At 40.2% G+C, this 22,204-nt stretch overlaps 3 protein-coding genes across 7 annotated transcripts; 2 read left to right on the plus strand and 1 right to left on the minus strand.

Moving 5' to 3' along the window:
* Window positions 1–186: 186 nt before the first annotated feature.
* On the plus strand, window positions 187–7,825 carry LOC116728179 (polyubiquitin-C). Of its 4 annotated transcripts, none has more exons than XM_032576050.1 (3): window positions 187–316; window positions 907–1,192; window positions 7,102–7,825. In XM_032576050.1, exons 2-3 carry the CDS (start codon window positions 917–919, stop codon window positions 7,741–7,743), a joined length of 918 nt encoding a protein of 305 aa, XP_032431941.1. In that variant the 5' UTR covers window positions 187–316; window positions 907–916; the 3' UTR covers window positions 7,744–7,825. The 4 variants fall into 4 exon arrangements, with proteins under 4 accessions (XP_032431941.1, XP_032431943.1, XP_032431939.1 ...); XM_032576052.1 differs by having other exon boundaries at window positions 907–3,194; window positions 7,046–7,812; XM_032576048.1 differs by lacking the exon at window positions 7,102–7,825 and adding an exon at window positions 2,921–3,353 and having other exon boundaries at window positions 907–2,692.
* Window positions 7,826–9,261: 1,436 nt separating this feature from the next.
* Window positions 9,262–20,057, plus strand: p2rx5 (purinergic receptor P2X, ligand-gated ion channel, 5). The gene is made up of 12 exons (XM_032576947.1): window positions 9,262–9,555; window positions 10,314–10,464; window positions 12,621–12,692; window positions 12,788–12,863; window positions 13,208–13,292; window positions 13,787–13,867; window positions 15,206–15,347; window positions 16,552–16,685; window positions 16,778–16,871; window positions 17,392–17,457; window positions 18,551–18,639; window positions 18,725–20,057. Exons 1-12 carry the CDS (start codon window positions 9,425–9,427, stop codon window positions 18,987–18,989), a joined length of 1,386 nt encoding a protein of 461 aa, XP_032432838.1. The 5' UTR covers window positions 9,262–9,424; the 3' UTR covers window positions 18,990–20,057.
* Window positions 20,058–20,319: 262 nt separating this feature from the next.
* emc6 (ER membrane protein complex subunit 6) lies at window positions 20,320–22,196 on the minus strand. Of its 2 annotated transcripts, XR_004341014.1 has the most exons (3): window positions 21,983–22,195; window positions 20,545–20,999; window positions 20,320–20,512 (listed from the first exon to the last, which is right to left on the minus strand). XR_004341014.1 is itself a non-coding variant. In XM_032576949.1 (2 exons), exon 2 carries the CDS (start codon window positions 20,969–20,971, stop codon window positions 20,639–20,641), a length of 333 nt encoding a protein of 110 aa, XP_032432840.1. In that variant the 5' UTR covers window positions 20,972–20,999; window positions 21,983–22,196; the 3' UTR covers window positions 20,320–20,638. The 2 variants fall into 2 exon arrangements, 1 of the variants encoding a protein (XP_032432840.1); XM_032576949.1 differs by having other exon boundaries at window positions 20,320–20,999; window positions 21,983–22,196.
* Between the last annotated feature and the right edge of the window lie 8 nt (window positions 22,197–22,204).

Genomic DNA, 22,204 nt, shown 5'->3' on the forward strand with positions numbered 1-22,204 from the left:
TTCACTGCCACTAAGATATCATTCCGCAGCTGAAGAAAATGTGTTTTTCTTAAAATTTTAGCACATTTTCAAAACATCAAATATAATTAAATGTTAAGCTTTCAAAAAAAGCATCACAGTACATACTTATATTTTTATGGAAAGGGTTCATTTCAGGGCTTCGAGAACTACTTTTGTATGCGGACTAATATGAATTTCTGACACGTTCAGCTCGACATAAAAGACAGTGTCGCGCTTCAGACTGCAGCATTTCTTCAACGGGAGAAGACGTCGAGAATAGACGATTACAGAAGTAACTATTACAGTTTCGAAAGCTGTAAGTATACTTTAAGTACAATTTATGTAATATAATGTGTACATTGTATTAGGCTTTTACAAGTGAATACAATAGTAGTAGTATTTAATATTTGTTGTTTGCTTTAATTCTTTTTCGAAATGTAAAATTATGTCAGTTGAGGATGGTAACGTATACCGATTTAATTTTGGCCGAAGACTCTTTGGTCTATTTAATTAAATTTACCATTACTTTGTTCTCCGTTGTTTGTTTAGCGAGGTGCTTAGTGCTTGCCAGTAATGGCAGTGACTCGACATTTTGGTTTCGGCCATTAGAGGGGAACTGACGAACAAAGAGTCTATGAGCTCAAAATGGCGCTCGGGCTGTTAATGGTTGCTAAGGCGCGGTCCTATTTTTTGAGAACATTAATGGATACATACACACATGCATACATATATACATACATACACACACACATATATATAATTTCATTTTTTTCCTTTGGTCTGATATCTTAATGTCACATTATTTTTTTCTTTTCTATTATTGTAGACTTATTCTCTCACAAGTTGTGGCCATTTACTTTAACTTATTTTTTCTATTCCCATTCCCCCTTCTTTTAATTTCTGAAGGTGGTGCAAGATGCAGATCTTTGTGAAAACCCTCACCGGCAAAACCATCACCCTGGAGGTGGAGCCCAGTGATACCATTGAGAACGTTAAGGCCAAGATCCAGGATAAGGAGGGCATCCCCCCTGACCAGCAGAGGCTGATCTTTGCCGGAAAGCAGCTGGAGGATGGTCGCACCCTGTCCGACTACAATATCCAGAAGGAGTCCACCCTTCACCTGGTCCTCCGTCTTAGGGGTGGCATGCAGATCTTTGTCAAGACCCTCACCGGCAAAACCATCACCCTGGAGGTGGAACCCAGCGACACCATTGAGAATGTCAAAGCCAAGATCCAGGATAAGGAGGGCATCCCCCCTGACCAGCAGAGGCTGATCTTTGCCGGAAAGCAGCTGGAAGATGGCCGCACCCTGTCCGACTACAACATTCAGAAGGAGTCCACCCTTCACCTGGTCCTCCGTCTTAGGGGTGGCATGCAGATCTTCGTCAAGACCCTCACCGGCAAAACCATCACCCTGGAGGTGGAACCCAGCGACACCATTGAGAATGTCAAAGCCAAGATCCAGGATAAGGAGGGCATCCCCCCTGACCAGCAGAGGCTGATCTTTGCCGGAAAGCAGCTGGAAGATGGCCGCACCCTGTCCGACTACAACATTCAGAAGGAGTCCACCCTTCACCTGGTCCTCCGTCTTAGGGGTGGCATGCAGATCTTCGTCAAGACCCTCACCGGCAAAACCATCACCCTGGAGGTGGAACCCAGCGACACCATTGAGAATGTCAAAGCCAAGATCCAGGATAAGGAGGGCATCCCCCCTGACCAGCAGAGGCTGATCTTTGCCGGAAAGCAGCTGGAAGATGGCCGCACCCTGTCCGACTACAACATCCAGAAAGAGTCCACCCTTCACCTGGTCCTCCGTCTGAGAGGTGGCATGCAAATCTTCGTCAAAACCCTCACTGGCAAAACCATCACCCTGGAGGTGGAGCCCAGCGACACCATTGAGAACGTCAAGGCCAAGATCCAGGATAAGGAGGGCATCCCCCCTGACCAGCAGAGGCTGATCTTTGCTGGCAAACAGCTTGAAGATGGCCGCACCCTGTCCGACTACAACATCCAGAAGGAGTCCACCCTTCACCTGGTCCTCCGTCTGAGAGGTGGCATGCAGATCTTCGTCAAGACCCTCACCGGCAAAACCATCACCCTGGAGGTGGAGCCCAGCGACACCATTGAGAACGTCAAGGCCAAGATCCAGGATAAGGAGGGCATCCCCCCTGACCAGCAGAGGCTGATCTTTGCTGGCAAACAGCTTGAAGATGGCCGCACCCTGTCCGACTACAACATCCAGAAGGAGTCCACCCTTCACCTGGTCCTCCGTCTGAGAGGTGGCATGCAGATCTTCGTCAAGACCCTCACCGGCAAAACCATCACCCTGGAGGTGGAGCCCAGCGACACCATTGAGAACGTCAAGGCCAAGATCCAGGATAAGGAGGGCATCCCCCCTGACCAGCAGAGGCTTATCTTTGCCGGCAAACAGCTGGAGGATGGCCGCACCCTGTCCGACTACAACATCCAGAAAGAGTCCACCCTTCATCTGGTCCTCCGTCTCAGAGGTGGCATGCAAATTTTTGTCAAGACCCTCACTGGCAAGACAATCACCCTCGAAGTTGAGCCCAGCGACACCATTGAGAACGTCAAGGCCAAGATCCAGGATAAGGAGGGCATCCCCCCTGACCAGCAGAGGCTGATCTTTGCCGGCAAACAGCTGGAAGATGGCCGCACCCTGTCCGACTACAACATCCAGAAAGAATCTACTCTCCACCTTGTCCTTCGTCTCAGGGGTGGTATGCAGATCTTCGTAAAGACCCTCACTGGCAAAACCATCACCCTGGAGGTGGAACCCAGCGACACCATTGAGAATGTCAAAGCCAAGATCCAGGATAAGGAGGGCATCCCCCCTGACCAGCAGAGGCTGATCTTTGCCGGAAAGCAGCTGGAAGATGGTCGCACCCTGTCTGACTACAACATCCAGAAGGAGTCCACCCTTCATCTGGTCCTCCGTCTGAGGGGTGGTATGCAAATCTTTGTCAAGACCCTCACCGGCAAAACCATCACCCTGGAGGTGGAACCCAGCGACACCATTGAGAACGTTAAGGCCAAAATCCAGGATAAAGAGGGCATCCCCCCTGACCAGCAGAGGCTGATCTTTGCTGGCAAGCAGCTGGAAGATGGCCGCACCCTGTCCGACTACAACATCCAGAAAGAATCCACCCTCCACCTTGTTCTCCGTCTGAGGGGTGGCCAGTAAATGATTCTAAAAAAAAAAAGAAAATGATTCCATGTTCTCTTAACTTGTTTCCCATGTCAACATTTAATGTATGACATGTAAAATTGCAAAAATGTTACAACTTAAGTGACCAAAGTGTGTATTCATATCACCTAATAAAAGGTTAAACTTATCTTTCTGGTGTGGTTAATTTGTCAGAATTAAGGAAACCATTGATTCCATAATGTCTAAGTATTTTTTTACAGTTCTATAAAACAAACAGAATATCTGAATTTGCCTTTTGAAAGTGTTAAACTCCGACCATAAAATATTTAAATCAGTAATGAATACAAGCTACTAGGCTTTTCCTTTAGAATGTTAGCAGAAGTGATTGATCAAAAGACTTAAATGTGTGTGTGTGTGTGATAAACTATGCAGGAATTAAACTTTGGGTGTAATTTAAAATGTGTACATTTTCAATGCTGCTGGAGTTGATGTTAAAGCAACTCTAGCTGCCAAGAATTCAAAAATAAAATGTCAATAGACAACTCAAGCATGATCAAAATATCACAACTTTCCACATATACATTTTTTCAAGAGTCAGTTGGCCAAAAGGTGAAACGATTAACTTATTAAAGAAAAGCTACTGCATATTGCTGAAAATTGCGATATATTTTGTCAATTTTTTTATGACTTTCAATAATCTGTTCAACATTCTGAACTGGTTAAGTATTATCTTAGGCAGACTAACTACTTTGGTCAGCTGCTGGCCAGGCACACCTCCATTTTGTTAGTCACAACATCAAAAACTTACTCCATGTCACATAATCAATGAGAGGTGAAATAGGCATAGCTGTAGATAATTGATAAATACATGAGATGCAGTACATATGAGAAGTTCTCCAGACTATTGAAGTCATGTTACATGGCTCTAACTATCACTCCTTATAGCAAAACTGAAACCTAATTGCACATCCACATATAATAGAAATTTTGAAAGGAAATTAACCAAAGTCTTGTAGTGGTGTGAAACGTGTTAATGTAGAATCAGAAAGTTTCAGTTATCCTATCAAGGAAATCACAAAGTTCATTGCTAATAGGTTTCACAATTAAACTAAAAGCATTTCACATTTGAATATTCTAATATTGGTATTTCTGATTCTACATTATCTTAAAAGTACGTCATGCCTTTGTAACTTCTAAAATGTAATTTTTTGTACCTTTCAGTTCCCCTTAAGCGGAACATTCCATCATCCCTAACCACAGGGGCATCCAAGGTTAAATGAGGCTTTGAGCTGAATTTCTCCAATGCATAACTTTATTATATTTATATGAATTGATCGAATGACAGAAAGATATACAATTTGTAATTAACAGGTTTTACATTTAACTAGTGAGCCAACAATCGTTGTTCAAGGTACGTAGTGATTAATCAGTTAACTAATTTTTATGTATAATATCAAATATCCTCATAAAACAGTGATAGTTGGTTTTTGACAGAGCTGTCAATCTTGTTGCAAACTGGAAAATAGTTCTTAAGGTATGACACAAGTACCAGTGGTACTTGGGCTGGTACTAGGAGCAAATTTGGAACTTGTAAACATTTTCTTGGACCTGAAGCAGACAACAGGAATAATTACTGGTGGTGACTAATTCTCATCTGACATCAAACCCAACTTAAATGTGTTTCATGCTTGAAAATTTCAAATTGAGTGAAAGTTTTTTTAAAAAAAACATTGATAAAGTATCTCCCAATACTTGCCACATACTGAAGTTTTAAAATGTTCAACATACCCAGGACTTCATTCTGTCAGGGTGAAGCATACAAAGTAGAGGACTTTAAAGAGGTTATATCACTTAATCTTGAACTGGTTTTTGATTATTTAAAACAGTGGGCATCATAAGAAAATTTAGATGTACAAGTTAGCTAATCTGATTACACTGCCAGGGCCGGTCCAAGCCTTTTTGGTGCCCTAAGCAGCTTTTTCTGGGGGCCCCCCATACCAACATGTCAACAGCCAGATTATTCATAATTCCTAAGATGCTCTATGTATGTAACGTACCTGCTATCATTGGCATTATTTGTAATTAGCATATATTATACCAGTACTATTATGACTTAATTTCAACCTTACAGGAGTAACAAATAAAAAATAATAATTTGGATTTTAAAATGCAGAGTGGTATTTAAGTACGCCATTTTATTTGAACTATTTGAAAGTAACATCAACTGATAAACACTAAATTTAGTATCTGTTTCCCAACAGTGGCAGCAGCCATCAACAGGAAGAGATTAATCATTATTATCTATAACAACAATAAAGTAATTATTGCATTATTCAATGTTATTTTAAATATATATTTAAGTAACATGAACTGATAAACACTAAATTTAATATTTAATATTTCCCCAACAGTGGCAGCAGCCATTAACGGGACGAGATTAATCATTATTATCTATAAAAACAATAAAGTAATTATTGCATTATTCAATGTTATTTTAAATATATATTTTTCTTCTTATGCTAGTTTGTTGCTCTTGGGGGCCCTATGGTGGCGTGGGGGCTCTAAGCAGCCGCTTACTTCGCATATGCCTTGGGCCGACCCTGGAAGCTGCTGGTATTTGATTCAATATTTCTATTAGTTAATTCAAGAGTTAGTATGCTACTCGTTTTTGTTTTAAAGGGATCTGAACTGCATTTCATCATGTCAAAATGCAGGAGATGTAATACATGCCAAATCTGAACCGGCCCAATCTAGTAAGTTTTTTCGAAAGGGAACCCCAGTTTTCTCAAAAATATTGTTAGAATCTTTTGTAAAGTCAATTATATATTATAGGCGGAGAAGTAGGGGCTCACCCAGGTTCGCATTCCTTCAAGAACCACCACTGGTGGGGCTTGTGTTAAAAGTTTGGCAACCACTCGTTTAGAAAGTTGATTTTTATAGCCTGAAATCTTAACGTGTAACAAAATGTTTGACTGTGCTTCATTCATTTTAATGCTGCGGTTTTGCGCACCTTTTTGAATAATATCTTATAGGCTCAAGGATTTTAATAATATGTATAAAACCGGACAATGTAATAAAAGTAATTAATTAAAAAAACGGTATACAGAACAAAACTAACAAACAAACAAACAACGAGGACTATTTTCGTGAGCGGATGAATATCACGTGATGGGTGCATGGAGGGTATAAAAACGCTCGCCTCTTAGCAACAGCAGTCAGAGAGCGGAATTCGCCGTTTTTTGAGCAATTTAGTGGACTAGCTTTGAAAATTTGTAAGTATCGTGTTTTGTGCTTTATGTTTTCTGTTCCTATACAGTTAACTGTTTTCTTGAATAGCTTCTGTTTCGTATAGTTCGTCTAAATGACTTTTTACTGCAGTTGGCTTCATTTGTTTTTCCCAGTCAGCTGACGTCTAATTACCGGAAAACGTATGGTGGTTAGCAACCAGGAATAACAATTTCAAGCAATTTGGTTGGCAGGTTCTCTCTTTTTTTTGTCGGCAATTTTAATAACACCGTAAAACAGAACAGCTGTTGGTCTTCAGAAACTACACGACTTTATTTCTAGCTGTGTCATCCATTCGACTGAAAGCAGGAAGGCAAACAATGGCTTTTTCCAAAATGGCGTTTATGCTTGAATCGCCACCCTCTTACCAGTCGGTTCGCTCTGTACACTGAACCCCACAAACTGTTCGACTTTACGGTTTTTAATTGCCGTGTTTCTCATGAAGAGACAAGTAATTAAGTTATGATGATAGGTTAATGTAGAGTGAATATCGACGGGATGATAAAATCTACTTCCCCCACCTGAATAGTTAAAGCAAGATAAACGGGAAGTTGAAACAATACCTCGTTATCCTCACTTTCTCTTCTTTTTCAGGCGCAAACATGCAGATCTTTGTCAAGACCCTCACTGGTAAAACCATCACCCTGGAGGTGGAGCCCAGCGACACCATTGAGAACGTCAAGGCCAAAATCCAGGATAAGGAGGGCATCCCCCCTGACCAGCAGAGGCTGATCTTTGCCGGAAAGCAGCTGGAAGATGGCCGCACCCTGTCCGACTACAACATCCAAAAAGAATCTACCCTCCACCTTGTTCTCCGTCTGAGGGGTGGCATGCAGATCTTCGTCAAGACCCTCACTGGCAAGACCATCACCCTGGAGGTTGAGCCCAGTGACACCATTGAGAACGTCAAGGCCAAGATCCAGGATAAGGAGGGCATCCCCCCTGACCAGCAGAGGCTGATCTTTGCCGGAAAGCAGCTGGAAGATGGCCGCACCCTGTCCGACTACAACATCCAGAAGGAGTCCACCCTTCACCTGGTCCTCCGTCTGAGAGGTGGCATGCAGATCTTCGTCAAGACCCTCACTGGCAAAACCATCACCCTGGAGGTTGAGCCCAGTGACACCATTGAGAACGTCAAGGCCAAGATCCAGGATAAGGAGGGCATCCCCCCTGACCAGCAGAGGCTGATCTTTGCCGGAAAGCAGCTGGAGGATGGCCGCACCCTGTCCGACTACAATATCCAGAAGGAGTCCACCCTCCACCTGGTCCTCCGTCTGAGGGGTGGCCAGTAAATGAGTTCAATATTTTATTCACTTAACATGACAAGTGCACCTAATAAAGTGAGATCACAATAAATGGAATTTGTTTGCCTTATTTCCTGTAGTTGTCTTTGAGTATTACATCAAAGTATTTAGTGAGCAAATTGCTAGAGTAAAAAAAGAAAAATATTCTTTTGCCCTCTGTAGTTTCCATAAATCTGAGGAGATTCATGTAAAAACCTCTAGATGGCACTATTACCATTGATAACTGATGTGTCCTTTGCACACTAGTCTGGCTATTCTGTTCAGACTGCAATACCAGTCTCTTGGAATGGGGGTCTATAAAGTAATTTGCAAACTTTTCAAATTTTCAGGGGATGACTCTTATCCAAACCAATCAATATGCCTAAAATCTTGAATTCTAGTGCCACCTGAGATTTATTACTGCCAGACGTTTAAAATAACAGGGATAAAATGTGTCTAGAAGCTTTTGTCTTCAATGTGGCTTTTGTTTGTCTTCCTGCTCCCGAGACAACTGACAGCCAGTAGAGCTGACAGCCATTAAATGAAAGGCCCCCAAAAATTAACCTGTCATGCCCTGATCTAAGCAGGTTATTTGACCCCAGCAAACCCCACTTTGGTTAACCACTCAGAAATGAGTGGTTAACCTTTCCAGTGTACATCCTGGTACATCTAGTGAAAGTGGTATTTAAAAAAAAAAACCCAACCTAATCCCTTGATAATTCCTTTCTCCAGTTGTAATTCTAGTTGTACTGGGTAAAAAAAAAAAGAGACTTGAATTCAATTAAGCCTTTTAAGACAAGCAAAATCCCTTTACACATTTTTTCATAGTTCTGTAAAGGATATCTCACATGCTTGGCTATTCTAGCAGCTATTTGTTGCACTACCTGTTACTAGAGTCAGTGTGCAATTACATGTTGAAATTTCACTTCCCTTTAAATTAAATATTCTCAAGAAAATAATATCTTTGTGTGATATGAAAACTTATTGAATGATCTGAAATGTGTTAATGTAAAAAAAAAAAAAAGATGAAATGTGTAATGGGGCAATTCTATTTCACTGAAATTTGGAACAAAGTCCAATATTTATAGCAGATTTGCCCAGTAACTTCCAAGCATAGTGGTTGGGCTTTTGAACACAATAGCCTTTTTTTTTTTTTGCCCCCAATCCAAATGAATAGAAAACAAAACAGAATACGGGCATGGGATATTTCACTCGGTAGTAAATCTACATCATATATGAGTTTCTCTTTGTGAAATGAGTAACAAAAATATGGATTTTTGTCCCCAAGACATTCTGTGGACGCTCTCATTATTTTGAGATAGCATCTCAAAAATAATGAGATACTATCCTTATTCCGGAAATAATGAGATAGCATCTCATTATTTTTGAAATACTATTTCATAATAATGAGATAATTTATTTTATTTTTTTTTAACAGAGTGGCAGAAACGGGCTTCCATAACATCCTAAGCTTCTTCTTCTTTTTTTAGCTGAACTTGTAAAACTATTATTGAGTGAGTGAAATGAATTTCTCAGCACCTCACACTGACTTCTGGGATGCGAGCAGCAGCGTTTCGCAGCCAATGTCTGTCTATCGCATGACAAGTGACCCGGCTGCAGCGTATCAGCGGGGACAGAGAGAGGCTGCGACCTGCTGCTGTCTCAGTTTGGTTTCGGCGAGGCGCGACAAATGGCAGGCTGCGGGGGCTTCTTCTTCTCTCTCCTCAACTACAAGACAGAGAAATATGTCATTGCCGAAAACAGGAAAATCGGGCTTTTGTTTCGGCTCTATCAGCTGGCGGTGCTCGGATACATAATCGGGTGAGGTCTTTTTGCGTGGACTAAAGACGCGGAGAGTGGATGGCAAAGTTAAAAATAGGAGAGCTTATGGGACAATTTTAAATAGCTGGTGGCTTTAAAGTTGCACATGATGACTTCTTTTTACTTTATCTGAAGCATCGCCAAGTCGGGATTGAATGTTGTTGGTCAAATCGGCAACTTTTTTCATTATAGCATAGATTTTATGCTATGATATATAATTTATTTATTGATATAAGATTACATTTACGATCAACTTAACTCCAAACTCGAAGATGGCAAAGCCTCTGGCTGTTGTAAACTGGTTTGCCTAATGCACAGGTGTCAAACTCCAGTCCTCAAGGGCCGCTGTCCTGCAACTTTTAGTTGTGCCTTTGCTGCACCACACCTGAATGGAATAATTAGGTCATTAGCAAGGCTCTGGAGAACTGATCTACATAAAGAGGAGGTAATTAAGCCATTTCATTCCAGTGTTTTGTACCTGTGGCACTTATAAAAACTGCAGGACACCGGCCCTTGAGGACTGGAGTTTGACACCCCTGGCCTAATGGCATCCACGTCTCAGGTTCAGGCATTGTTTACTCCTGGGACATGCATCTGCATAGACACATCATTTCAAACCGCCACTGCACTTAGAAAACATTGACAGCAGCCTGTTGTTCCATGCTGACGAGGACTGTATCCTGTTGAGGCTGGAGAACATTGTTCTAGCTTGAGGGAGTTGTTCTAAAGCACAGTGAGTGATGGAGATGATGTTTCAGATGGGTGTTTGTGATGAAGAAAGGGTACCAAGAGAGGGAGGATGCAATCCAGACTTCAGTCATCACCAAGCTCAAAGGCGTGTCTCTGACCAACTCCTCGGACACAGGACCTTACCTGTGGAGCGCAGAGGATTACGTCATACCTCCAAATGTGAGTAATTTATTGTCAAATTTTTACATTTCAACCACAAACATCAGTGCATTTCAATGAGACTTTACATTATAGACCAAATCAAAAATTACAAAATCAATGCTTTGTTCAATCATCATGTGCCAATTACTGCTGCAAGTTTGTTTTTGGGGTAGTACGTCTTTACCTGGTGTGTACATCAGGTCTGACATTTTTGCTCAAGGTCAGTCAAATGAGAGGGAGAGTGTTTGTGAACATACATTTTAAACTAGAAACTTTTAAACTCTGTTTTAGGTGTGGACTGGGCCACTTCTGTAAACCAAGCATGGTCGAGTCCGGTCCTTTAAAGCCACTGTTAAAGCAACATCAATCTAAGAGGCAGATATCAGAGCAAAAGTACAAGTTTATTACAGCAATTGCAATTGGAGAAAAATCATTTAACACACAGTGGTCATCAAGATTGAAACACACATGAGTGTCAAAGGAGTCTCTGTCGCTCAGGGGCCTCCTCTTATACAGATTCAAACACGTAGCCCATGGCTGAGTTCCTTAACCACACAACAAAAGAAAAAAACACAAGAAGGTACAGGCAGTTTCTGACAAACGGGTGACAGTTGGAACACCTGCTTCCTTGAAGCGTCGACACCATAACCACATACACCTCTGCATTAAAGAACTTTATCTGAACTTACCTCTGATGTGCATACGTTACTGCAGAATCAACAGTTTCATCCCTAGATGTGGAAAAACCTATCTGTTGTCCTTTGGTTCAACTTACGAATCTTGCACCGGTGCAGCTCAGGGCCCTGTGAGTGAGTTCGGTTGTGGTCAGGCATTTCCTGTTGGAGCAGCCTCGGAAAGGCAGACAGTTTGTCACACAGAAACACTGCAGTTGGTGCAAGCTGTGACCTTTAATGCATTGGATATACATAATAAAATGAGTAAAGTAAATGAATAAAGTAATAAAAGCAATCAATAATAAAAGTAATCAATAATCAAAGTATTCAAAACCCTTTATGAAATAATAGCCATTAATAGTCCATTTCGACACTACGTTCATGAAAACACTGGACATAAAAAAAAAAACAAATTATGAAGGCGATTGTGTGTTTTGTTTCTTAATGATACAGTTTGTTCACTAATGTTCTTTAAAACAAAGTGTAGGGCAGGAGTGTCAAACTCAATTTAATTTTGGGCCAAATCAAAAATCTGAATGTTCTTAAAGGGCCGGTTGTGCCAGAATGTATTGATAAAACCCATTAAATTGATAAAATATCAATAAATAGCTGCTTGTGCTTGTTTCAGCTTTAACTGATGCTGAGTAACACATTGGTCTGTCAATCCAGGATTTTGTGATTGTTTTTTTGTTTTGTTTTTGCAATCAAAATCACCAATTCTATGGTGCTAATTTAGAAATATTTGTAAGGAAGTTTTACAATATTTGCACAAATGTATGATGTTAAATGTGACTTATTAATCGCCCTATCAGTCACGAACTACAACTTGTAAAACTGAGGCAACAGTCACTTAAACTCGATTTTTTTGGGACAATTTTGAGAAAAGAATAGCAGTAAAATCAGAAAAAATGTGGGGATCTGTGAATTCTGTGAATTTTTGCAGATTTGTGGAAAAACTGGAGGGACTTGTCGATGTCATTAGGAGTCTACAGGGCCACATAAAAAGCTATTGCGGGCCAAATTTGGCCCCCGGGCGACACACATGTGCCGTAGGGCCTTCAGAAAACAGCTGCATTTATACCGAAATAAAATTACACAAAGGTTTACTCTATTGACTCAACTCTATTTAGGTGACATGTGAAGGCGGTTAGTTACACTAGATTTTATTTAGGAGCATCAGAGTAAAGGGGGCTGAATAAAAATGCACACATACATTTTGTTACTAAATGTTGAAACCCATGTCATTTTCCTTCTACTTTACTGTGCTGTGCAAAATTATTTTAGTTTGTCATGTAATAAAATACATTGAAGTTAGTGGTTGCAACTTGAACAAATACTGTTTGAAAACTTTCCTTCTGTCTGCCAAGCTGTTAATGAGAGGTGTCTTTTTCGCCATGTGGCATTAGCCTCAATGTCTGCCTCAGCAGACTGAACAGTATTGAACAATGTAATGTGCTTAACCTTTTACTTTCTCCTTCTAAACCTAATTGAATTCTGCAGGGTGAGCAGGTGTTTTTTGTAGTAACAAATTACATAAAGACCCCGAATCAGAGGCTGGGCTTCTGTGCTGAGGTGAGTACCTATACTGAGATTTATTTCTTTATTTTATTTTATTTTTTTTAATGTAGCAATTCCATTGTGAAAAACCTTCACTGCTCCTCCTGCAGAGTTTTAAGGTACCAGATGGACGATGTCGGAGCGACGACGACTGCCCTGAGGGGGAAAGTGTGACAGCTGGACATGGTAGGAGTCGTTCATTGGGGAGTTTCTTAGAAACATCCGAAATACAAATCTGGAAAAACTGCCAAAAACTTTAACTCAAATAGGAAGTAGATTTTCGAGTTAAGGCAAGCTACCTTATAAAACTGCTTGGTACTCATTAATTCATAATATTAGAAATACTGACGGTTGTATGTTATTGGAAACCAAAAGTGAGGTACCACACACATACAGAATGACGGATATATTGTTGTAAATTGTGCTGCAAAATTTTGATTTGGGAGTATATTCCCTCCAAGTGTGACATATTGCTATCAGCTTGTTTTGCTACTTTATAGAGATTAAGAAAGTGATGTTGTCTGTTTTAGGAATAAAGACGGGCTTGTGTTTGAACAGCACAGGGACCTGTGAGCTTCACGCTTGGTGTCCTATCGAAAACAGTCGGAGGCCAACGTAAGAATCCTCCTCCTCACTGTGTGTTGCTATCTGAACCCCAACTCATATCAAATTGAACTAAATGTTCCTCTGATATACAGCAGAGCTTAGGTTCAGGGCGATGAATAGATTTTATTGATTAACCAAAGTTTCTGTTCACGAAGATTTAATTCTTGGAAAATGTGAATTTCTTGTTTCACCAATGAACTCCTTGGGTTTCTGTAATTTTGTTTGAGAAGCACATTTTACAGATTGTATTTGGTTGGACTTTGAGTTCAGGTCAACTCTTAGAAGCAATAATGTAAATAAAAGCAAGTTTTAAAATATTTTCTATCATTTTTAATTAAAGAAGAAGAGAGAGGGGAGAGGGAAAAAAAATCGTATTTAACATGAAAAATCTACGATTCTATTTTTAAATCATATGGCCCAGTCCTAGCAGAGCTGTTATTTCTAAAACAGCCTCCTTATATTGGCTGTTTTTTTTTCCTCTTTTACTTATTGTTTTACCACAGAGAGCCATTACTGAGGGAAGCAGAAAACTTCACCATCTACATCAAGAACTTCATCCGGTTCCCCAAGTTTGATTTCTCAAAGTAAGTAGCTATAAGTGGCCGCTGACGGCTCCTGTGCCTGTGGTTTTTAAAGCATCGCAGCAGAGAGTGAGATGGGGGGGGGCTATACATATTTCAATGGCTGCTTTAAATAGCTTCAGGGTGCTGAGTCGTCTATTTATATCGGCATGTGCATTGCTCTCAGCGAGACAGTGAAACAGTCATCTGAGACGTCCTTGACGGCAGCCCTTGGTTTGGACAGGTGTCAGATCAGACGGGGTTTGCCCAGAGAGCGGGACCGCCGTGTCCCAAAGGAGAGAGCGGACCGCTACTGGACATCGTTCCTAATTCATCAGCCAGGAGCTCCATCTGATTACACATGTATCTTCCTCGTGCTGCTTCTTTAACCGCAGCATGCCGAGACATTACGGCAATAGAGGAGTAATTTGACGCCACTTGATGACTGCCACTAAAAATGGCTGGCAAGACAACACCCCTGACAGCGAGACACATTCAGTTACACCGGGAATCTTGTGTACTGCTACAGGAGCAGGTGTTCAGGTTACAGCAGGTCTTAAATAAGAAATATTACGAGTTCTCCACTTTTCAAAAGTTTACAATAGAGGTCAGATGGCCTTGAGATGCACCCTCTATTCAGTAGTTCACATAAATCAGATTGCATCTATTGTTTACTTTTTAGCGACATGCCCACACAACAAGTTTCTCTGCAGCTTTGTGAAGGAGGGAAACATTGCATCAGAAAATAAAATTGTTGAGCCTCTTTTTTTAGCTTTACATCATGTTGTAATGTTATTCCCTTATCAAAAACATCCAGAGTGTTGCTTTGACTCCTTCATGCATGTTTGAGAAATCCTTGATTTCACCTGAGTGGCCCTAGCACCACTTTTGAGGACGAAGCTCCTCCTCAGAGCTACTCAGAAGCTCCTCCTTCCCCCACAACTCTGTCACTCAGCTCCTTCAGACTAGCCAGCAGCAATTAGCAAACACATGATGGAACAGCGCATCTGCTGAGCTCATTATACGAGCTTCTTCTCAGTGCAGCACTGGTAAAAATGTTGTTAAAAGGTTAATAGAGGAGCCATGTTGCGATGACTTCCAGAAGGCGGAGTTTCAGAAAGAGCAGGAGTTTTTAAAACAGTCCCAATTTCAAGGTGTTAAATTACAAAGTCAAATTTCTTTTAAGTCATATTTGATATATATAGCACTTTTATAAGAACTGAAGGTAACATAGTTACTCAATGGTGCTGTAAAATGATACTATGTGCCTGGAAAATACATAACACCGGTGCTTTAAATGTAATAAGTCACTATTCATATCTGGAAGAATGGCCCGTTTTTGCTTCTTTTTTCCCTTCTTAGGTCAAATGTCCTTGAAACATCTGATGAGGGCTACCTAAAGAGATGCTTCTATGATATAGAGAACCATCCCTACTGCCCCATCTTCCGCCTCAGAGATCTGGTCAGCAGAACGGGGCATGACTTCCAGGAGATGGCTGTTAAGGTAGAGAGAAGCAACTGGTTTCACTTGACTTTTCTCGCGGCATTCATAAAAATCCCCCTGGATTTTGTGTAACATATACAAACTAAAGCAACTGTTCAGTTCAACATCTCGTTAATGATGGGGTTCATGTTGAGGGAAGGAGAGAAATTTGAATGTCAGTCTCTTGTACACACTGGAGGTGATTACACTAAGTGGAGAACAATGGATGAGGGACTATCATGAGGTTAGCATTCGTGGTGGTTTTTCTCTTTTTTTATATACCAATTTGTCTTGTTACAGCAACTAACAATTATTTTAATAATTGATTAATCTACTAAATATTCTGACAGTTAATCAATTAATCAGATAAAGAAATGAAAACATTACATAGATTTTTTTTTATTGAACCACTCAAGCTTTTTTTTTAAATAAGATATTACAAATACACTAAAAGATGCAAATAAATAATTTTCTTATTTAAGAAAAGAATTGGATTAATATTTTATTGCCTAAAATTCAATACCATAGCATTCCTTTAGATCTGAACCGGTTACAATACTCCTAGAAAGGAACTGGATGTCATCTGTTGCTGTTGACGTGCAGCAATAATTATGTCTCACTGTATTCAATAGATTAAAAAAAAATGGAGGATTTTACTAAGAGAAACTGCTGAAATTGTTTGAAATGCTTGGATAAAATGTCAAAATGCTGCATTTGTATTCACTCCTTTTACTTGGATACCCATAAATAAAACCCAGTGCAAAACAAATTTCTTTCAGAAGCCGCCTGTTGAAACTCCTGTTAGCTTGCAAGATCAAACTTAGAAAGTAGCATCTAGTTTTATCAGAACAAGAATCCAGAGAAACCCCTACTAGTCTATAAATATGTAAACCACTTATTCTTAAACATGGGGAACCAATACGTAGCTTTATACGTTTTTGTTTTCTTTTGCTCTTTCCTTTGTTGTTGTACTTTCTTCTAATTCATGTAAAGCACTTTAAGCTGCCTTGTAGCTGAAAATGTGCTACATAAATAAAATGACCTTACTTTATGTAATTAGCGAGTGGCAGAAAAACAGCTTAAGCTGAATAAACCCAAATGAAGTCGAGTAACACACCTCATCAGGTGTTAACTGTGACCTTCTTGATTTCATGATAGTCGAGGCCTGTCACTTTGTTTTCCGTATATACCGTCTTACCTTAGGCTCACTGTGTGTGTTCCACAGGGCGGCTCTATCGGTATTCTCATCGAGTGGAACTGCGACCTGGATAAGGACTCGTCAGAGTGTAATCCACAGTACAGCTTCACCCGTTTGGACATGAACTTAAACAACTCTGTTACATCAGGATACAACTTCAGGTGCGCCTCTACAATGCTTCTGCTTAAATTTTTCGTTCTTTTTTTTTTTTACATATTTGGTTAACCTGAAGTGTTTTCCTTTTCTCCTCCAGACATGCGAGATATTACAAAGATCAAAACGGTGAAACTTTTCGCACACTGTACAAAGTGTTTGGGATTCGATTTGACATCATGATCAATGGGAAGGTAAAGCAGTAACATGAGCAATTCATAAGGAAAGTACAGCGGGTAAAAGGAGTGTTGAACATGTCGGCGTTTTGCCAGTTTCGATATTCAGTGGAGCCATTAATGCAAAATTCACACTAGATGTCACTAACATGTTGGTATTGAACATATGAAGAAATGAATGTGCAAAAAGGCGTAGAAAGCAAAGAAACCAGCTGAAATCTGCTGCTATTTAGAGAACAAACCTGCTGCTATGTTCAAATCTATATGAGTTAGTTTAATATGATCTAATGGAAACGAGAAAATATTTTTGGTTTTAGTGATATAAATCTCTTCAATCATGTTTTATATTTTGTTCCAAGAAATTCTTGTTTTAACGACCTTTGTGTCTCATTTTAATGAGTTACTGATCCCCAAGTATTCATAACAATATTGAAAATATTTAAATGGGGGAAAAAAACACACTAATTTGTTCTGTACATAATTTACCTGCTGTGTGTGATTCTACAAATAAAATAAATGTATTGTTGATGTTTTGCAGGCTGGGAAATTCAACATCGTTCCTACAATAATTGCGTTTGGCTCAGGTGTTGCCCTGATGGGTATCGTAAGTAATTTATTAAAATATGCAGTGCATCGCAAATATATTTGGACACTTTGAGCTTTTTTGCATTGTAGACACTTTCAAACTTTAATAGACCAAGACCAATTAATGCATGATTGTAAAGAGGGCAGAAAATGATGCTTCAAATTTGAGTGAAGCCTGGAGATCTTTTGTTTCCTGCGCCAAACATGCGTCCAGGTCTGGTTTTCTTTTCTTAGTCAAGATGTGTTTAGCCTCATCCATCTCCACCTCTGTCACCACAGATGTTGTGTTCAGTGTCAACTCGGTGGCTTTGTCTTCATGCCTGCAATCTGAGTTTGCAGTGTAACTGATGTCAGCACATAATCTTTGTAAACAAACAATAATTAGTAGTGTCAGGTTTCTTGCACTTCATTGCTAAATTCACGTCTGACACGCGCTCAGCCTCAACGTTTCTGCTCCTCCTGTATGGAACACCAACAAAGCCAAAATGGTGTGAAATTCATGTCTTTCAAAATACATCAACATACAAGCAACTGAAAAACATGAGTAACCTCACCACCAACAAATGACCAATTGTTTTCATCCAATCAGCATATTCCTTGGATGAAAAAGGACCAATCACAACCAACAAGTCAAAATAATCCAGGAAGTGACATAAATTACGAATCAAAACTCTAGAATTTAAGAAAAACACAATAGAACACAGACTTACATTTTGTTGCCTAGTAATATGTAGTTAAGGAAACGAATGCGGTGTGTGCATTTCAGGTAAGATTTTTTACATTTCTTGAGTTACTATGATGATCCTGTGCCACAGTATCATGTGAACTCACACCCTCTGCGCTTTTGAAAAGCTTGCTACAATCTGAGTTTGCAGCTTGCTACACCTCCAGTTTCAAGCCATGTGTGATTTCAGTTTCACTTCACAATGATGCAATACATTGTGTTGGTTTATGGTTTTGAAATCTCAAAGTACATTGAAACCTGTGGTTATGTGACAAAGTAAAAGCAATATGAATAGGTTTGCAGGGCATTGCTTTACAGTTTCTGAAAAGAAATACTGTAAGTATCCTCCTGTGGTTTTAAGAGTTCAGGTCTTATGTTTGTTTTGCAGGGAGCCTTTGTGTGTGATATGATACTTCTCTACATGATGAACACAAGCTCCTACTACCGAGAGAGGAAATTTGAAATAATCAACTTTAAGTATGGCTCAGTGGCACAAGGTTTTTTTTCCCCTTCTCAGTGATTCTTTTCACCTCCATGCAAGCTTTTCTTTTCTTTTTTACAGAAGAGAGGAAAATAAACAGAAGGACGATAAAGCAAGCAACCGGGATAGGAGATCCAGAAAAGCCGGCGTGGACAAAGATGCAGCCAACTCTATCAAAAAACCGGAGGAAACTGAACTAACGGTGGAGACGTCTGCTCCTGAGGAGAGCCACGCGGAGAAACGGGGTCCCACCGTTCCACGCAACACGGGGCAGCGATACTCAGCTGTCCAGTCCAAACAAGGCGCGGCGCCAAAGCATCACATCAGTTTCTCTTCGCACAACTAGCATGGGGGGCAACTGAAGACTACTGGACTGCAGACGTCTCTTTAACGCTGCGGAAGGTGGATCCCAGTGTCAGACTGACGTCTGCTGATGGCCCGGTCCCTGACTGATGCGCTGAAGGAGGGAAATCTCAAATATTCTGCAGCACGAGGGACCAGGCAGTCAAAGGAGGAGGGTGATCGTTATGTTCAATGAGTTAAACTAAAACTTTGTCAAGAGTTGAATGTCTATCAAGACTTAAAGCGTCACTGACAAGAATCGCTAAATACGTAGATGTGGGGCAGGCTAGTGAGGGCCGAGGGTTTGAAAATGACTGCGTGAATGGAGATGGTGCCAAAGGGCGCGAGTGGTGTCATTAAAGGGCCTGTTTGTAAAGTTGCATGACAAATAGCGTCACTGTTACATCTGTATACTCCAAAGGCTTGGCAGTCGTACGATGCAAGCACCCAACCTCATATCAAACGTACATTTGTGTCGATAATGTGACTGTCGGATGTTGCGACCTGTAAAATAATCGTCCAACTTGTAAAGTCAACACTTCCTTTGGTAGCTGTTTCACAAAAACTGAATCACTTTAATTTACATCACTGGTCTTACGAGAAGCAAATCCACTATGGGATATCGGGGCCATTGCAGATAGAAAAAACTCACATTTTGAAACTAATCTTAAACATTTTACAAAAAAAAGAAATAAATCAATAACTTTAATAATTAAAAAGTAACTTGAGTTTCAAAAGTTACAAATTTTTGACTTTTGAAACTAAAGTTTATTTCCAGAAAACTTGAGTTTTTTTTAGGCAGAAATATCCTTTTATTTTTTTACTCTACAATAATCCATTGTACAAACCTGATTATTTTCTGCTGGATTTTTCTTTTGTCAAGATTGCAATTTGTTACAGTAAAACAATGACCCTTGTGAATATCCTTAAGCTTTTCTTAAAACTAAGCCATTTGAGTAAAATGTGAACATTTTTGAGCGGAAGATGTAGAAATAGAAAAGGTCAGGGTACAACGCCATGATTTGTAACAGACGTGTCAAAGATGCTTTTGGAAGCAATATGTAAAAAAAAAATTTTTTAAAAAAGATGTTTTTTCCTGTTGGACACTATTTAGTGAAAATGATTTATGTGAACTGTTGATGCTGCTACTCTATCTGCAATTTGATTTCCAGCCAGTAGCTACAACGTGTTTTGTTCATGTAAATGAAGCCGTCTGCTGTGTGTGTCTTAGTTCTCTGTGGTTGGCTGTGTTTGAATGAATGCTGAGTTTTTTCAGTGTGTTCTACATAATGTTGATTTACTGCCTGACTCATTAAGAGATTAATGCAAAGCAATCTGTACAGAGGTTTTTATTCCAATCAGTTGCAATATTCAATATGTTTTACATGAAAATGTTGCCACACTTTATTAGGATTTTGCAAGCTAAGCTATTAGTCATTGTGGTAATGTTACTGGTAGCTGTAGTAGAAGGAGGACAAATAACGCTACCTACGGTAAAACTGACGCTTTCTCCATTAAATCATCTACTCACAACAGAAATATTTAAAGTTTTTCACTACAGGATTGAGCTACGAACAGCAGCAGGCTAGACAGATCTAATGATTTACATAGCTTCATATCGAAACATTTCAGGGCTGATTGTGGGCGGGCGTCTCAGTAAACATGCACCATCCCGTACAGGAAAGTCCAGAACAGGACGTAGGTGAAAAGCCCTCCGACCAGCCCTCCGGTGAAGAGCAGCCGCCGCGATTTGAAGCACTTGTTCCACCGCCGTCCAGCCTTGAGGATGAGCAGCAGGGAGAGCAGGAAGGACGAGAGGAAATAGAAAACGAACCCGTACAGTCCTGTCAGCCCAAGGATGCCGGCTGTCGCCCCCGACAGAGCGGAAACGGAGGTGCGGCAGTAGTCCAGCACAGCGGCGTTGCCCCTCACCGCCACTTCGCTGATGAACTGTGGTCCCTCACGTTTGGCCCCAACTCCTGCCATCTTGGCTCTGGTCTACCACCAGAGGGTGCTGCCGTTACAGGAAACATTATGCAGGGTTAGGCTGCTCTCATCCAATCTTGACTAAACAATTGCTGTTTTTGCAAATTTATATTGCCACGTTGCAGAGTGAAGTGGACTATAAACGGCTATAACAGGTTTTAAAAAGGTACATGGACACATTTATCTGATTAATTCCTGTTTCCTTTTGCCCCATGTCAATTTATAGTTATACTGAATTCCTTCAGTTTCATATTTTATGGAAACTGAAAAAACAAAAAAAAATTACTCAGATTTTAAGCAGCAATAGCAGAGAGACAGCTCTGTAACAGTAATATTATTGTCCATATATATTGTTACCCACCACTTATAATTTTATTGTCAGAAAAGCATATGCTTATAGTCATCCAGAAATTAAAAAAAAAGTAAATTATGTGTAAATCTTGAAGAAAAATCTGAATCCAAGGTCAGTATCGATAAGTCAGAGCTTTAAATAAAACGCAGATTATTTGATCAAAGCATCTATAAAAACTGTGTCCCACTTTCACTCGTGGACAGGTAGCGTTTGAAATGAAGCTGGATTAAAAACAAGGTAATGTATTAAATCTCTTCTTAATAAGCCTACAATTGCTGAGTTAGTCAGATCAACCTGATGCATTTAACAAATGAATCACAAAGATAAAACAACCGAATAACAATAGAAGTACAGAAATATTAACCAAATATGAGCGTCAAAAGTAAAAACAATAACTGACAGAATTGGCTATTGCTAGTTTAGGCCGAAATGGAGCTATTAGTTAGCTTCTGTACATTAAACAAATCCCTAAAATAACAGTAAAATCACCGGCCTGGACCAACAAGTAAACCAACCAACAAGTAAACACTCGGTGCTCCAATGTGACCCAGAGTATGCCTGACTGCATTTTAACTCAAAACTGCTGCTTTACATTCATGTCACTTCTGCTGCTGACAGGCTAGCTCTGTTAGCCCTCGCTAACAGTGACGACCACTCACCGGATTTTAACGAAGCTTTCCGATTCCACTGGATGAAATTATTGCGGCATAATAATAACAGCACACAAGGTTACTTCACACCGTGGGGCATCTGGTGATTTAGTAAATATCAGCTGCTCTAGCTCGGACACGGCGCATTCATCCTCACAGGACTGACACTCCAAGCCGAAAGTCAACCATGCTCCTTCGCAATGCATTGTGGGTACAATACAGTCATCAAAC

Source organism: Xiphophorus hellerii, chromosome 11 (genome assembly GCF_003331165.1).
Source record: "Xiphophorus hellerii strain 12219 chromosome 11, Xiphophorus_hellerii-4.1, whole genome shotgun sequence".
NCBI lineage: Eukaryota > Metazoa > Chordata > Actinopteri > Cyprinodontiformes > Poeciliidae > Xiphophorus > Xiphophorus hellerii.

Bases quoted from the DNA above. Each gene is read 5' to 3' on its own strand.
- LOC116728179 (XM_032576052.1), top strand. From the start codon at position 917: ATGCAGATCTTTGTGAAAACCCTCACCGGCAAAACCATCACCCTGGAG. The intron at 3,195-7,045 runs GCCAGTAAATGA...CTTCTTTTTCAG, and splicing joins TGTTCTCCGTCTGAGGGGTG to GCGCAAACATGCAGATCTTT.
- p2rx5 (XM_032576947.1), top strand. From the start codon at position 9,425: ATGGCAGGCTGCGGGGGCTTCTTCTTCTCTCTCCTCAACTACAAGACA. The intron at 10,465-12,620 runs GTGAGTAATTTA...TGAATTCTGCAG, and splicing joins ATTACGTCATACCTCCAAAT to GGTGAGCAGGTGTTTTTTGT. The intron at 13,868-15,205 runs GTAAGTAGCTAT...TTCCCTTCTTAG, and splicing joins CCCAAGTTTGATTTCTCAAA to GTCAAATGTCCTTGAAACAT.
- emc6 (XM_032576949.1), bottom strand. From the start codon at position 20,971: ATGGCAGGAGTTGGGGCCAAACGTGAGGGACCACAGTTCATCAGCGAA.